The following is a 16,971-nucleotide window of genomic DNA, read 5'->3' on the forward strand; positions in this document are numbered from 1 at the left end:
CCTTCTGCCCTTCTTCCCCTCCAGAACGGCTTCCATCACGCCTCTCCCAACGGTCACGGCGTGTCGCCGTCCACGCCGTCTCCCTTCATGTCGAACCACCAACCGCCGGCTGGCCCTCCTCGCCAACCTGTGAGCTACCCGCATCAAGGGCCCGGGGCGTATCCCTCGCCTGGCATACCGAGTTCCAGTTATGGTTATCCCCCCGTGACGAGCCAAGGTCCCGTTGACCAGTATCGAGCAAGCCCGACTGGCCTGCCCCCGAATCCCCTCGCACTGCCTAGCATGCGGACGTTTGCAGACCACTCCGTCCAGCAGCAACAGCCACCTCCGCCTCCGCATCATGTCATGTCAATGGGAGCTCCTATGGCCCCTGGGCCGCCGCCGATGGGCTACTACATGGCACAGCCGCAATACAATGACATGCGTTTTGCGCTGCCACCAAATCTCTACGACCCACGGATGCAATTGAGCGGAGGGAGACATAAGAAGGTACGTTTCTCTTGGATGAATTTTTGGACTGGATGTCGCGTTGCCTCGGGGGGTACTGACATGGGATCTTGTGTGGCTAATAGGAGATCAAGCGTCGGACGAAGACTGGCTGTTTAACCTGCCGAAAGCGACGGATAAAGGTGCGTACATTTTTCTTTGCTTAGATCTATCCTACCTGTGATGAAAGCATGAAACTCGATTGCTTGATGAGCAAATTTGGTTGGGACAACATGAGTCAAATAACTGGCCAAATCTATCCCAAAAACACGTTATTGTACGGGGAAGAGAAATAGACGTTTGAAATGGCTTTTATCCCACGCGACAGGATTACACAATTCAAGTTCGCTTGATATGGTTTTCTGGGTCGCTTGAGGTCGAGCTACGCGAAGCGAGCGAGCCATCTTAGATCATACCTTACCTTATTTTGGCGCCGCCTCCACGCTCACTCACCTCCATTCATTCATTTCCTCACACGGCCGAAATCGAGCATCGTACACCCCTCCCAGCCCTGTCACCTCGGCTGCACCAATTGCAGCTGCGCCGTCCTGAAAACTTCAAGGGAAACCAGAAGTCCCTCGCTGACCCAGGAACTCCTCAGTGCGACGAGACACACCCCACGTGCAATAATTGCAAAAAGTCGAAGCGCGAATGCTTGGGCTACGATCCGATCTTCAAGCAGCAGCCCAGCCCTGCCAACCTCCAGCCAGCTCCTAACAGCCAGCCGTCAGCTTCAACACCCGTCCAGCCACCACAAACTGTGCCCTCATCGACGGCACCGTCATACACCACCCAAGCTCCACCTGTACTGACGCCAAGTCACTACACCGCTTCCGAATCGCCGAATCTCACTTACGATACGTCGTTGACATCGGAACGACCTCCCGATGCGAGAGGCAAGGGCTTTGAAAATTCTACATACATAGACCCGGCTCTCGAGAACGCGGGTCCTCAATCAAGCGGATTGAAGACGGAGCCGACGGATCAAAAGTTAGCAGATTCTCTACATCTCAGAGGTGGCGGCCCTTCTTCTAACCCCCCCTCTCCGCACCCTGATACTACCTCAGCAAGCGCACCTGCTTACTCAACTTCTTCAGTAAAGAAGATGAAAGTCGATGAGCTCATCGCACTGGGCGGCACGGCGCCTCCCTTTCCGACCAAGCCTCTTCCCCGGGACGTAATGGAAGAGGTGACGAAAATCTACTACGAGATATACGTCCCGGGTCTCTGTCAATTCTTCGAAACCCAATGGTACAATTTCAAGAACCAGGGCCCCAATCCGATCACCGTCTTCCTCGAAAACAAACCTCTTGTTTCCTTAATCGCCGAATTTCTCAACGTCCTTAGAACTGTCTCTACCTCCGATCAAGGCCAGATGGCCTATTCTGGAAACCTTGAGACACGAGTGGTCTGGGGCCTCACCACACTCGCATACAGAATACCACAATCTATCAATTCTCCGCGTGACGATTCCCTTCCCGAGGACGACGCTACTGAGCTTCGCAACCGTCTTTATGTCTTCGAAACTCTTTTGACGGGCGAGATCCTTGCTTCAAACCCTCTACTCTCCCCGCCAAAGAATGCTGATGCTCACCGTAAAAATGAGTATGAATTCTGGTATTTACTCGCGGAATTTCTACGACAGACAGACGCTAGCCAGCGAGAGCGCCTCCTTACCAGACTTCGACACTTACTTGAGGGTCGCGAGAATCGCGATGTACTCTACTCTCTTGCTATCTTGCGCGAGCTATCCCCTCGTTTTGCGCCTGGTTATGAGAATAAGGTGGAGCCACATCTTGATGAGAGCGAGCCCCGGAATAAGCTTCATGTGGCCACACAGTTCATCAACGCCGAGGCAAGCAATACTGGCGGAACAACAAATGTGGTGCGGCGATTTGCTTTCATAGCGACGAAAGCCTTTATCAATCCTGGGATCAACATCAGTCGAAAGGCATAAACCTTGCATTATAAGTCCTGCAACACAATCCGAGCATATCTAGTCACGAAATCCTTGCAGTCACGCATGCCTTTCTGATCATTGTATCAATAGCGAGCACGCTTTCCTTTTTTTATCATTTTAGACGACACGGCCGGTATTTTCCTTTTCCTTTTTACGAGCCACGTACAAAACTTGCGAAGGATATTATAATAAGGCGAACTTCTGTGAAGACACTTTTTTCAACATCAAATAGTCCAGACCTTTGAACACCCCATTCTGGCCTCGTGGAATATTAATGCATCTCCTTTCGATGTTCCTACACAGCATATTCGAACTCTCGGAACAAACAGAACCAGAGTCACATCCGTTGTGTGCTCTTTTGGGCCACAGCGTCATCTACGGTCGGAAAAGGGCATTGTCCCGTTGTTTTTTAACTCTCATGTTTTTGTTTTTCCGGAAAATTTTGGCGACGGCGCGAACTGCATCTTTGACTTGTTCTTGCGCCTGGCATCTATGTTGATGATTTTCTGGAAGGACCCTCGTTGCGTGTTTGCAACGAGGTATTCCTTGTGTACGATTATACGGGCGGAGGCGGAGAGACTCAACCGGAGGGAGTTTGGAGAGCTCGACTGTCTGGCCTGCAGACGATCGATGTGTGTATTATTGGATGGTCATAATGATTCAAGCCCTTTAGAAGACCTGGGTCTTGTATGCGGTTTGCCATGGAGCCAGAGGGACTTCATGCGTGCAGTCTGCGTAGCTTGATGCAATTGCACTACTTAACTGCTCCTCTTCGTTTGTTTCTACACCATGATAAGATCCCTCTGCGTAGCTTGCTCTCGTACTCAAGGTATGGAGTGTGTATCGAGCAGCCAGCGCGTTAGCCGCATGATGTTTTCGAGATACGAGGAATATGATATATCAGCCTGTCGTGCAGCATCGACTTCCCAAACCCTGGAGACTCCGCCGCTGCTATTCTCCGAGTCCTGGAAGCAACGGCCCGCGGTTGGCGGACCACGCATCACGGTGCAGTCCTGCAATGCAGGGCCAACACACGCATGCCGCCGTGACGACTTTCAGCGGGTTGATACTTTTGAAGCCGCTTCATCCTGGATGTCAGTTTTTGTTCCGTTATACTTCCAACAATAGTTTAGATAGAAATATCTTTCAACAACTCCACACATCTTCCATCATTGTAGCGCGGCAGTGTCAGGAAAGCGTTTACAGTATCGATTTTGAGTTAAGCCTCCCGGGTCGTTTTAGTAGCCAGCTCCGGCGTTGCGGTTGTTGTTGACTCTCGGGCTAATTCGAGCCGCCCGACCTCGGCAGCGCTGCCCGATACCCACAAAGCTTGAATCCCGATATCTTAGACTATGTCGAACAAGGTTTCAACACCATCTCCAGGCCTCGTGAACTGATCTGAATGATGAGAAGGGACCCCCAGCAGTCTGGATAAACAAAGGCTAGACACAGGTAGCGGCGGAAACCTGACGACAACATCCATCTCGTGCGCTTCATCGCTCCCGTTATATATTAGTAGTGATCGTCGCTTTTTCTAGAAGAGCAATGGAAGAGTGGCCCTCCATCCCGCACTCTCCACAAGTCTAACAAAATCCCCACCCTCTGAGCCCGACTGGCGGAGAGGAACCCGACTCTCCAAAATAGGCGATACCGGCGTCGTCTAGAGGTTGAGTCAACGGAATGGCAGCGATGGCGGCCATCCCTGGATCTCTTGAAGACGGCAGGAGAAAACGCGACCAGTCACTTCTGCTAATGCATCGCTCGTCTCCTGGGCTAGTCTCTTCAGCATATACAGCAGGCCCTGGATGACAACTCGCTGGATCTCATTCGCCAACCGTAAATCGTGATAAACGCTTCTGCGGTCAGTGGATCTCTATTACCATATCAACATCCCAAATTCTACGCTGGGGCACGCTGTGTGGAATTGCGACTAGATCAATGTCTAACTCGAGTTGTAGGGAAGTAAATCAAGGATACCTAGGTAGCTCACGGCACTGGATCTGAAGTGAGGTAGAGTGTTCTCTAGAAAGAGCTCCCGGTGTTTGATCGTGCGTGCTCGACGATCTTGCCCGCTGTCATACCGCCGTGTGCCATCCAGCTCTTATCTTCAGTCAATCAACGGCCGGTATGTTGCTGTATTCCCTTACTACACGGATCTTGCCCGTCCAATTGCTTCCCGGACATGCTCCTGCACGAGACTCGAGTTGAGCTATTGCGTTCCTGCCGCCGGGTCTAGTGGTATAGTCCATGCAATAACGTCATGGGGAAGCCGGGGATGCTCATCACCACAAACCTGGGGTCCATGTCCCATCCCCGTGCGTGCGTGCGGTGAACTGTACCTCGAAGAATATCTTTGGTCGGGAGCGGCCCGTAGCTCGGGAATACCCTACTTGGACTTGGTGAAAGTAGGATAGTATACGAATGATATACTTGCCCCGCGTTGGCAACGTCCGCACCCTCGATCCTCGTTCCCAGCGTCCATGATGATGTTATCGTCCATCAACACCCACCCCCTTTTCACCTCTCGCATGGCCCGGCATCCACGCTGCTCTGTGAGCGGCTGTACCATACTGATGAGGCATCGAAAGGGCCTCTCGCAAGCCCAACATGGCCCTCACCTCCCACCCACACGCATATATATTCCGCTGCAGTCGCCCCGATATGGTCGTCTCTTCGTGTCCTCCCCCACACCAACCCCACCACACAGCTAACACTCCCCCGCGAAGACCAGAGATAGAGAGATATCATCCCACGCTGCCGGGACAAGGACAAGGCTGTAGTCGGAAGGCTACCTCACTCTTGCACATTTCCATCCCGCGCATAAGCCGCTGCCGTGTCGGATCGAAGCGACATCTCACATAATCGAGCCCCTGAGATCCGGTACTTGCGCCCCGATCCGGCATCTTGCAGCTGCACGTCATACCCTTGATAGTAGTACACTGCTCACTGGCTACTGTGCTGTTACACTGAGATAGGTGTGGAGTGATCTCGATTGCAGGTACCATTCTTGGATCTCGGCGAGGTATACTTTATAGCAAGGCTCCGGGCCCTCCTGGGATTACATTGACCATGGGATCTGACGGAATCACCAATGGCGCACGGCCGAAGGTGTTGCAACTGGGGAAGATTGAGCAGTGAGTGAACCCCTATTTTTGTAGACCTGTGTGGTAGATGTACATGTCCCGTCTTTACATGTACTGGCGAATGACTCTCGCCTCCTTTCCTTCGGCTCACATCTCCTCAACTAACAACTTCTCTCCTAGCGCCTCCGACGCATGGAGCGCCATAGCCCAAATCGCTGACATTGTGGTGCCCCAAGCCACCAGCCGTGAGGAGTTCCTGGCCATGGCCAAGGCAGGCGACTTCGACGGCTGCGTGGTGGCCTACCGCACCTTCGACTCCGTGTCCTTCACCGGCAAGGTCGACGCGGACTTCGTCGCGGCAATGCCCCCCTCGCTGCAGTTCATCTGCCACAACGGCGCCGGCTACGACCAGATCGACGTCCCTGCATGCACGGCCAGGGGTATCAGGGTCTCCAACACGCCGACGGCCGTCGACGACGCCACGGCGGACATCAACATGTTCCTGATCCTCGGTGCGCTGCGCAACCTCGCCGTGTCGATGCACAGCCTGCGTCAGGGCAAGTGGCGAGGGAGTCCCGTGCCGGCTCTCGGCCACGACCCCCAGGGCAAAGTCCTGGGCATCTTGGGCATGGGCGGCATTGGGCGCAACCTGGCGAAGAAGGCCCTCGCGTTCGGCATGAAGATCCGCTACTACAACCGCACGCGGCTGCCCGAAGACCAGGAAAAGGACTGCGAGGCTGAGTATGTGGACTTTGATACCCTGCTGAAGACCAGTGATGTGCTCAGCTTGAACCTGCCCTTAAACGTAAGGACCCCCTTTTCGCTCCTACCTTTGGAAATAATCATCGAGCTTAGTTAACATTCTGGCCAGCCTCATACTAGACACATCATCTCTACTCCACAGTTCGACATCATGAAGTCTGGCGTGGTGATCGTGAACACAGCGCGGGGCGCCGTCATGGACGAGGCGGCTCTCGTCGCCGCTCTCGACGATGGGAAGGTTGCCTCTGTGGGATTGGACGTGTACGAGGACGAGCCCAAGATTCACCCCGGCCTGTTGGAGAACCAGAGAACACTTCTGGTGCCTCACATGGGCACATGGACGCTTGAGACGCTCGTCAAGATGGAGGAGTGGGCCATCAGCAACGTGCGCTCGGCCGTTGAGGAGCGTCGCCTGGTCAGCATCGTCCCAGAGCAGAAGAGCATGGAGTGAGCAGGTATTGGCCTGATGGGCATCTAGAAGATCCCCAGATTCCACCTGGAAAGCTTGAAAAGGCGGGCTTGGTTTTGCTGGTGTGGAAATAGCTGATGGGTATGGCCAAGGTCTAAATTTTCTTTTCCTTCAAGGCGATGCACGCATTCCAGCAAACACTGCATATCACATTGGCTTGATCAAGAAGGTTTCACAGGGGCCCAAAAATCTAAAACTTCGTAAAGAGACACTTGGAAAAGCAGTCAGAAGTGCTGCGTGGGAACCACTTATCAAATGAACGTATTAGAAAATAGACAAGACATTTGCAAGCCTCAGTCACATGCATACGTTTGAGACGATAGCATTGGTCGTAAAAGAATATTTTCTATATTCGTCTACATAGGAGGGGCCACAGTTGAAGAGCCCGCTTATCACCCATCTTGTTTGTGTTAAACACAGATGATCAGCTATTGTTAAAACGCCTTTCCAGTTGGGGGATATCATGCAACACAGAGACACAGTGTATCTGCAACCAAGCCAACGCCCATCTTTGTTGAAAAATCAAGTGGTTGCCCGGCCCCCTCCTTGTTGTGCCTTTTAATTTCCCAATCATTATGAAAAACCAGAAAAAAAAAATCAAATCTTTACCGTTAATGCCATCTCTCTTCTCATGCAAGTCATGCTGTTGAATTCGTTACATTGGCGATGCAAGGGTTCACCCAGGTAGCGAGGAAATAATTCACGCCTCTGGTGTTGAATATTCCAGGGCGGACATCCGTTATACAAGGAGTGAGGAAATTAGTAGCGATAGCTGGCAAGTCGTTAGCAATGACATCAAAAGTATAAGCGTAGGCAATGGACACATACTGGTCACTCTTGTAGGGACCCTCAGGCTGGAGACCAAGGTACTCAGCCTGTACGTTGGTGAGAGTGGACAGCTCAGCATTGACGTGGTCAAGGTGTAGCTTAGCGACCTCCTCGTCGAGGATCTTGGGGAGGACGTAGACCTGCTTCTCGAGCTTGCCAGATTTGGCGAACTCAACGTACTTCTTGGAGAAGGCGGCGTCCTCATTCTTGAACAACATGATCTGGGCCAGAACCTGGTTGGTGAAAGAGCATGACATAACGAAAGAGGAGTGGCCGGTGGCACAGCCAAGGTTGACAAGACGACCCTCAGCCAGGAGGATGATGTGGCGGCCGCTGGCCATGGTGAAGCGGTCGACCTGAGGCTTGATGTTCTGAACGCTCTTGGCGTTGGCCTTGAGCCAGGCAACGTCAATCTCAACATCGAAGTGGCCAATGTCTGTCAAGTTTGTCAGTATGAAGATATCGTGCTGTAATCATGAGATAGAAACTTACTGCAAACAATGGCGTCGTTGGGCATAGCCTCGAAGTGCTTGCCAACTAGGATGTCACGGCAGCCAGTGGTAGTGACAAAGATCTGGCCGACCTGAGCGGCCTTCTCCATGGTGGTGACCTGGTAACCAGCCATAGCAGCCTGGAGGGCGTTAATTGGGTCGATCTCGGTGACCAGGACGCGGGCACCCATGCCGTGCAGGGCCATGGCGCAGCCCTTGCCAACATCACCGAAACCAGCAACGACAGCGATCTTGCCAGCAATCATGACATCGGTGGCACGCTTGATACCGTCAATCAGGGACTCACGGCAGCCGTACAGGTTGTCGAACTTGGACTTGGTGACGGAGTCATTGACATTGATGGCGGGCACCAGCAGCTTGCCGTCCTTCAGCATGCGGTACAGGTGGTGAACACCGGTGGTGGTCTCCTCAGAAAGACCGTAGCAGTCCTTGAGCATCTCGGGGTATTTGGCGTGGACGAGCTGGGTCAGGTCACCGCCGTCGTCGAGGATCAGATTCAGCTTCTTGCCATCCTTGAAGGCGACGAGCTGCTGCTCCAAGCACCAGTTGTACTCCTCCTCGGTCTCGCCCTTCCACGCGAAAACGGGTACGCCAGCTGCGGCAATGGCAGCAGCAGCATGGTCTTGGGTGGAGAAGATGTTGCAGCTGGTCCAGGTAACCTCAGCACCGAGGGCCACAAGAGTCTCGATCAGCACAGCGGTCTGGATGGTCATGTGCAAGCAGCCGGCAATGCGGGCGCCCTTGAGAGGCTGATCGTCGGCATACTTGGCACGAGTGGCCATCAGACCGGGCATCTCATTCTCAGCGAGCTCAATCTCCTTGCGGCCAAAGGCAGCGAGGGACAGGTCGGCGACCTTGAACTTGCTGGCGGGGGCAGACATTTTGATTACTGGATAAGGATCTTGTTAGCTTAATTATGTTGATCAAGTGCAGTGGCTCATTGTGCTTTCGTCTCTCTAATCAGAGCATCGAGGCAGTTGCTCTCTAGATGCAGAGAATAAGAGGCAATTGGCAAACGATGTTACATCCACCAAAGACCAACCAACAACCACCTGAGCATATTTACCCCTCCCCAATGGAATCCTTCATCTAATGTGTAGGAGAGCGAGAGAAAAGACTTACAATTGCTGCAGCTGAACAAGAGAGACGGCAAGAGGAGGAAAGAAGACTGAAGAGATCTCAGGAAGTCTGGGAGAGGATGAAAGGGCGAGAGAAGAGAGAAAGGATGGAAGGAGGGAAAAGTCGAGGGTCTCGAGAGAGTCTGTCCGTCGTGGGGTTAAGATCCAACAGTAATTTTGCTGCGGCAACTAAGTCGGTGAGCGCTCAAACCGCCGAGCTAAGCCGCTCTAGGTAGAACCCCTCCATTGCCCCGCCTAAAATCTCTGCAACTTTTCAATGGCCTTTTCGGTAGTGCCACCTATACGGAGTTACAGGCAGAAAGTGAGGCCGTCCAAGTGGAAAGTATAAGCATGACAGCGCCTGCGAACCCTGATGATCGTCGATCAGAACTTTCTACCAAGGAGAACAGAGTGTGAGGCTGCGTTTACAACATGTAGTGTTCTCACGGGCACAGAGCATGTAGGATGTGCAGAAATCATGGCCTTCATACGGTTAATAAGATAGTCAACTAGCTCTGGAGCAGACTCTGCTTCGCTCGGCTCTCTAGCTTACTGCCTGGCCCATCAGTGGGCGACTTGAGCGAATGCCTCTTCTGGGACAGAACAGGAATAAGCGTCTATTTCCAGTGATATCTATCCGCCTGCTGACTGACTCCCTGTGCTACCTGAACGCCGAGCCAATGCACTTTGACCGTAAAGTGTCTCTTTGATGGACCCTATTTTGACATTCCCCGCCAATCCTTTCTGACTACCTCTACTCCGGCAGCAAATTACCTCGTACTGCAAACATCTTGGCGCTGATATTTGCTGTGAAGCCGTCTACCTGTCTGCTGTACTGCTCAACCTGTCTGGCGTTGAGCATACCCTCGAGCCTGCTGGGCTCTGGGGGCAGCTTGAAGAGTCTCTGCCACTCATCCTCGGGCAGCAAGGACTGCTTTGCAGCAGTTCGGGCCGCGTTCTCTGCCTTCCGCTTTGTCTGCCAAGCTGTGATCTTCGTTTGCTCGCGAGCAAGTTGTCTCTGGTAGTATTGGTGGTTGTTGAGGTCTGTGTAGTGGGACTCGATGCTGTCTAGCAGCAAATCGCAAGTCTTCTCAAGGAAGGGATCGATCGACAGATCCAGGGCGTCAAGCGACGGGTAGGGAGGGATTTGGACGGGATCCCGCTCAATATCGGACAGAGCAGAAGGTAGAGGAACTTCGGGGTTCTCAGGGGGTGCCGGGACTTGGTGAAGGAATGAAGTGAGAAGGTGGGAGTTGTGGACAGACACAGGGAACTCGACGAGAATGTCCTTGTAGGTGAGCTTGGACTTTTGTAGGCTAGTTCACAAATGTCAGCAGTTGCGTAGAGTAGCCGTGGGTGAGTCTTCTCTAACCTATCAGTCGTAAACTTGCCCTCCTTGTAAGCCGCCATAAAAGTGTTCGTCAGCTTGAACGCGCGCAAGCTCAGAACACCCTGTGAACTACGGCTGACATCATGAACCAGAGCCACGACGCGGTCATTGTCCCGCTGGTAGTGGTATTGATTCTCGATGAAGCCGAGGTTGATGAAGTTGCCCATAGTCGCGCTCGTGTACCAACCGACGTTGTTGGCGTCGACGTTGACCTCCTTCAGATGTCTTATCATGTCATTCTGGTATACGATGTTGGCCTTTGCGCGAGGGGCTGCGGCAGCAAGGCTGGAGGCGTCATTCTGGTGGCTATCAACGCTGGCGACATCGACAGTGGGAAAGGCGAAAGTGTTCGTGACCTCGAGGACACCATTGTTGTCCATACCAACAAGGGAGCCAGTAGCGGTCGTCGGGAAGGTCGAGGAGCAGTGCTTCGTGATCTTCATCACTACCTGAATTCGCGTATGTTGGTTAGTATCGACTCTTCACAATGGTGGGGCATCGGCTGCCCAGTCGCTATGGGAAAACTTGCCAGTGCCTCAACCTGCACCGTCTTGAACGACACATCCTTTGGTGCCTCCGCCATGTTTCCTGTCGGGGAGAGAGCTCGGGTATCCAAACTGGTGTTCTCTGCCAATGTGTGCGTCCTCTAAAAGCGTGGCGTCTTGTGAGGGGTCGCTGATGTCGTCGCCGGAGGGCTCTGCAAGATGAGAAGTTTTGGCGGCGATGACTTTGGGCTGGTTTTGTGTGGGATGCGGGTTTGGGAGGCGGGCATACAGGGCAGATGGCCTCTGATTTGCCCACTGTCCTGATTGGCTCACGCCCCTCCCGAAGACAACCACCCCACACCCCACATCCCACTCGCATCCAGAGAAATCAATCACCAATTGATTCCCACACCCTTTCCAGGTAGGCTCTCCTTCAAGGCGGCAGCAGCATGAGATATCCCACTCGTGCCCCCACGCCAATGTACTTGAGCTTCCAGTTTAAATTCCACGACGTCCCTTCGCTTAAGAGCCTCACTGACCTCGTCTTTTCGTCTTTCTCTTCTACTTAGTCTCCTCTATGCTCAGTTTCTTTCGCCCTGCATTTTCACTCCAAACGGCCCTACGGAGCAGGCAGACCCCTCGAGTGTGGTGTAAGACTATCATACAATGCTTCACGATCCCCTGTGCTTCTCCAACATGAAAGAATTTCACGGGCCCTCATCTCATCTACCAGGGATCAAGCGCAGATCGTTTTCAGATATCAGCTTGTTACCCTATAGTATTCGAAGCACATGTGGCAACTTACGAACCGCAGCGGAATCTCGTGTCAATTGCTGGGCGCGGGTCACAGCCAAGGAATATCCGAGGATTCATTATTATGGGACAGTTATGCTAATGACGCTTTGCCTTTCTCATCGTCTCTTCCCCAGTCTATTCCATGTCTACCATTGTTTTGGGTCTCCAACCTACGCCGTGTTAAAAGACATTCAGGCTATTTATTTCTCTTTCATTTCCTACTTAGTCAACCCAGTCAATAATCTCCCAGTCGGAGACTCCATCACGGATAATGAGCCGGTGCTTGTCAATTCTCCAGAAGGAGTACAGGGACCGTGTGGCGCCAGCAGCCCGTCGATGCGCCGGCCCTACACCTCCATTCCTCGCATCGTCTCTTGACCTCCAGATGCATGTCGCAAGATTTCGAAGTTCGGCGTTTGGAGTGCCAAACCAATACCTGCTTCTTGTCAGCGCCTGGTGTTTGGAAAAATGCGTAGCGTGATTCACTTCAAGAATCCGCCGCTCGCCGTTGCTTCAGCATGCGCAGCCTTGTCTAACACGCCAAGGTCGCCGTATTGCGTTGTGGGCGGGATCTGCGATCGGAATGCCACAATGTAGAAGGAAGTCTCCTTCCACGTGTGGTTCCTAGCCTGGGCTAATTCTCGCACATGCTCTACTATCTCGCTCCAGTTGAATGTTTCTAGATACGGAGCGGTGGCATAGTCCTCTCGCAGGCAAGTCATGTGTGTTAGTGCCTCTGCTAGCAGCTGGTTCTCGGTATCCAGTGTGTCGAGATCTAGAAGGTGCTCTTGCTCCGTGTAAGGTGAGACGACAAGATACCTGGGCTGTTTGCTTGGTCTTCTTATGCTGTGCTTCTCGTCGTATGGCATCTCTGTTTCCGATACAAGGATGCTGTCCTTGTAAGAAGACAGGCCGTGTGTGTCTACGACAGGTGGGAGCTGAACTTGAGCCATGGTTGAGAGAGATCAAAAGTTATGGTGGGCTAGAGTTTTCGCGGCGACACACTCAACAGAAACCAAATTGACAACGGGGAAGAGAGAGAAAGAACGAGTGTCACACAATGGCAAAAGCACGGAATCAGAGAAAGAGAGAAGGAAGGAGCCAGGCTTAAGAACACCTCTCGAGTCAGGCTGGCGGTGCATCAACGGTGGGTCAGCGATACTGTGCAATGGCCCCTGGGGGAATTGCTGCAAGCCAGGGCCATGATGTCGACCGACTCCTACGGGGAACCATACCGCGCTATCTTGGGGTGCAACCGATTTGCCAATCACGGTGTTGACATCCCGTGTGCGAATGGCGAGCGATCCGCGGGTGCACTATCGCCTTCGAACTTTCTCAAAGACTGGTTCCCGATTTGGTGCGGCCCCAAGCCCACCGACTTTCTCACGCTGGCCCAGCCCAGCGGATCGCGCCATCGGATACAAGGTTGATGCCATCAGCGACATCAGCTCTCGCCCAGCAGGCTTAAAAACAGGCACTCTCGTGTAATTCAAAAATGAAACCTTTCGTGCCCTTGTTTTTTCCTGTGTTATTCGGATGTCTCACCGCTCGGATGCGTCGAGTGCCGTGTGGGAAATACCAAGGATCAGACTTGCAACGGACGCTTGCGAATTGCGGCTTCAGAAGGCGTCATGTCATTGGCCGTACCGGCCCTGCAGCATGTAGGTAGTCTATCAGCATCTATTATTCGCCTGCAGTGCGCATTATCTACATATCCGCAACCACACATTTCGCCCTCCGAGATAGGCGACGTCGCATCGGCGAACGCGATTGCCCCTGCTTCGTGCGTCTCACAAGGCGATCGTCCAGAAGCAAGCTGTTATCAGCAGCCAATTCCACCGCTTTCAGTGAACCAAGATGGCCCATCAAGGTGCTTTTCGCGCCGATTACTCTGAATTATTCAACTCGTCCTTTTCATCTCTTGTGGAGCATACCGAGATGCATATGTGGTTAGATCTGCTGAACGACCTGTCGCTGCAAGCCATATTTGTCGTAGAGATCCGGCTTGGCCGCATCCTCGTATCATATCACATCGTCGTCTCGACCGTCCTTGTCCCCTTTCAGGTAAACTTTTGCCATCTCGTAGGTACCAAGGTAGAGCCCAGAGCCTATAAATGTCCATCCGGCTCGGAAGGCGCCTCCGCGGAACAGCCCACGTACGCCTCTCTCCTGATAGATCATTCGGGCCATCTGCAAGCCACCTGTAGGACTCCTCGTCTTCTGCACTCTACCCGCAGGAGCCGTCGTGGAAGTCTCGGCCGTATCGTGACCGGCAGACAGCATCATCCGCGTCTTGACCACGTCTAAAGGCGTCGTAATGGTAGCGGCCCACATCCCCGACAGCCCGGCGCTCAAGCCTGTGATGGTGCCCGTTTCGAGGAGGCCCCGCCACGCCTTACCGTCCAGTCTCCGCTCGCCTCCACCGACACCACCATCCCCGTCCATCATCGTAGAGCCGCCACGGCCGCTGCTCCCCCGTGTCCGATCCCGGTACTCCCAGATCCGTCGCCGCGTAGCCTCAAATACCGGGAATTGCAGGGCTGTGAACGGCAAATTTCTCGCTGCAAGCGCCGTATACCCCGTGAGCAGGCGCCGTGCGGGTCCGCCCTCGCTCTTCCATAGCATGCGCAGAGCCTGCATAGACGCGCTGCCGCCCTTCAGGCCGCCCTGGCTTTGGCGGATCATCTGCGCATTCTGTTTGATCACTTCCGAGGGCGTGAGGACCAAACAGGACGCAAGCTCGGCTGTGCCGGAAGCAATCGCATGTACGACGGCCTGCGGCACGGGGACCGGGCTCGTAGCGACAAGACCTGAATAGAAGGTTTTGGCGGCTTCGTATGTAGTGAAGAAGACGCCTGCTGCTGGCAGGGTGGCTATAATGACGCTGCCGACGCCCTGGTAGAGCCCACGGAAGACATGGATGGAGCTCTTCGGGGCAGAGGCGGACTTAGCGTATGTCTTGATGTAGTCCTGACTCTGCAGACGCGTTTTGATCGTATCGAGAGGGTAGACCAGAAGGTCTACTGTGAAGGCTGCCACTGCGCCGGCCTGTCGTCGCGAATGTCAGCCTCCTCCGCGCCAGCGACTCTAGATGGCCATCCAGGGTTGCATGTTCTCGCCGAGACGCACGCCTTCGTCAACAGAATATCAACCATCGCTGACTTCAGGCGTTTCAGAGCCCTCGATATCCGTGCAAGCACCTTGCCGGAGCCCTGGCATCTATTGAGGATAGATGGCAAAAGGCTCAAGGATGCTCATAGGTCCTACGGTAATGACAAGCTGACAGTCTCTCTGTAAACATCCACTTGGACGCGGCTACTGTTGCGTCTCAACACCAACTGGATTTAAGAAAAAAGAGCATGTAGGCACAAAACTTACTATTAATATCTCTGTGCTCGTATTACTGCTCATCTCGGCGGCTGGCGAACCATATCAGCGGTTGCAGATTTCTCCTGGTCCCTGTCTGGAGGAGTTTACAGCGCAAGCTTCATTTGATAACGTTATGACGACACTGATAGCGATGCTCTTCAGTGGGGTTGGTCGGATCTGGCACTAGACCCGACCTTGGCACCTGCCCCTCCTCGGGGCTCACTCGAGGCCTTTAATTATTTGGTTATCGCTCAGTTGCCCCAAGCCAGAGCTTTTTGCCATTCGCGAAATGTTCATATCGAAGTCGGATCATCAATCAGTTCTTAACGTACACTTCTAGGCCTTGATTGTGTCTCGTATTCTAGATTCAATAATCGAATACTGATGACTTTTGAGTGCGAACTTGTCGCATGCAGAGATCTCTATAGCTCCAAAATATCACGGTGCCCCAGAATGCGTGCTACAGACACTTTGGTCGATCAGACTATTCAGAGCCATGCCTCATATAGTCTAGGCAAAGTTGCAGGATGCGGGCGATAGACTTGCAACGCCATTGTATGGAGACTCATCATCTGTAGATATGCGAAGACGAGACAGGGTAAGTGGGATGGAAGAAATCTTTCCAGATCTGTGTACATATAGCAGAGAGCAATGCCTAGTGGGGTCTAAGAGCACACAAGCAAGACATCTACCATCCATTGACTTGAATATAACAAAACTTTAGAGAATATGACACTGCCGTGTTCTTGATAACTCAACTTCAACATTAGAGAAAAGGTGTCAATGAGAAGACGGTATTCTTGTCGCACAGGGAGAAATTTCATTCCTTCATTAGATAAGAGCCATTAATTTTTGGTTGCCCCCTTTTTTCTTCTTCAAAGGACTTTCCTTTGGAAAGTCGCTCGTTGCTAAGCTGCCTACCTAACTGGGGGCTAGGTAGTTATCATTAAAGTTGAATAAGCATTGAGTTGGGCCTGCTAACTTTGCCGGGGCTTGGTGTTGTATAGTATCCGTATCCCCTTGAGCGCATCCTCTAGAACACCACTGTGCTACGCATGAACGTCTAGAAGCACATAAGAATCCAGAGCTACATTTTGACGTCTACACGATCAGACAATCAATCTGAGCCTGAAGTTGGTGAAATATTGCCAGCATGACTATTGATTGCCACAGTTGTCTGCTGTCACCACTTGTGAATAGTGTAGAAGACGATGCCAGTCTAGCTATCTTAATGGATCCTATGATTGAAGCCGGGACACTAGTCATAGTTGTCCTAAATAATAATGGCGCTACGAGCTCAGCCAGCTATGTTCAAGTCTATTTGGCTGCAAGCATATCTACTTTTCTCGGCGCCAATTCTTTCAACTCCCAATGTGCGCATTCCATGATCTATGACCATGAAACAGGGATTCGGCATGATTAAGTAGGTGCACTGCTCCAGACTACCTCTGTTTGTGGTTCGGTCACTGTGTAGCCGGACCACAACTCACTCTCTGGGTTGGCTATCAATATCACTATTTCCGAGGATGTCCAGCCATCCAGCTCATATTACGCACTACACACACAAGAGCGCTTCGGGCGGACGCTGACCGTGATAGCGTCAAGGTGTCGTCACAGATATTGACCTGACTGGTTCAATGGCCAAATTTAGCCAGGCATTTCTTGAAGAATACACCTTGTCAGAAATTCTCCTGCTGGCAAGGTGTGCCGATGG

General features: G+C 52.6%; 5 protein-coding genes across 5 annotated transcripts; 1 reads left to right on the forward strand and 4 right to left on the reverse strand.

The window, feature by feature from the left end:
* Positions 1–5,515: 5,515 nt before the first annotated feature.
* On the forward strand, positions 5,516–6,742 carry UCRPA7_6291 (putative glyoxylate reductase protein; the record flags this gene model as incomplete). Its single annotated transcript, XM_007918833.1, has 3 exons — positions 5,516–5,580; positions 5,710–6,334; positions 6,401–6,742. 3 exons carry the CDS (start codon positions 5,516–5,518, stop codon positions 6,740–6,742), a joined length of 1,032 nt encoding a protein of 343 aa, XP_007917024.1.
* Positions 6,743–7,519: 777 nt separating this feature from the next.
* UCRPA7_6292 (putative adenosylhomocysteinase protein) lies at positions 7,520–8,981 on the reverse strand (the record flags this gene model as incomplete). The annotated part of the gene is made up of 3 exons (XM_007918834.1): positions 7,520–7,532; positions 7,589–8,024; positions 8,081–8,981. The coding sequence occupies 3 exons, from the start codon at positions 8,979–8,981 to the stop codon at positions 7,520–7,522; spliced, it is 1,350 nt and encodes a 449-aa protein (XP_007917025.1).
* A 991-nt stretch (positions 8,982–9,972) lies between these two features.
* Positions 9,973–11,051, reverse strand: UCRPA7_6293 (putative eukaryotic translation initiation factor 3 subunit 3 protein; the record flags this gene model as incomplete). Its single annotated transcript, XM_007918830.1, has 2 exons — positions 9,973–10,534; positions 10,591–11,051. 2 exons carry the CDS (start codon positions 11,049–11,051, stop codon positions 9,973–9,975), a joined length of 1,023 nt encoding a protein of 340 aa, XP_007917021.1.
* A 1,319-nt stretch (positions 11,052–12,370) lies between these two features.
* Positions 12,371–12,841, reverse strand: UCRPA7_6294 (putative upf0643 protein; the record flags this gene model as incomplete). Its single annotated transcript, XM_007918831.1, has 1 exon — positions 12,371–12,841. One exon carries the CDS (start codon positions 12,839–12,841, stop codon positions 12,371–12,373), a length of 471 nt encoding a protein of 156 aa, XP_007917022.1.
* A 1,069-nt stretch (positions 12,842–13,910) lies between these two features.
* UCRPA7_6295 (putative mitochondrial carrier protein) lies at positions 13,911–15,043 on the reverse strand (the record flags this gene model as incomplete). The annotated part of the gene is made up of 2 exons (XM_007918832.1): positions 13,911–14,936; positions 15,041–15,043. The coding sequence occupies 2 exons, from the start codon at positions 15,041–15,043 to the stop codon at positions 13,911–13,913; spliced, it is 1,029 nt and encodes a 342-aa protein (XP_007917023.1).
* Between the last annotated feature and the right edge of the window lie 1,928 nt (positions 15,044–16,971).

This window comes from Phaeoacremonium minimum, assembly GCF_000392275.1.
Source record: "Phaeoacremonium minimum UCRPA7 unplaced genomic scaffold PA7_03_scaffold_462, whole genome shotgun sequence".
Taxonomy (NCBI): Eukaryota; Fungi; Ascomycota; class Sordariomycetes; order Togniniales; family Togniniaceae; genus Phaeoacremonium; species Phaeoacremonium minimum.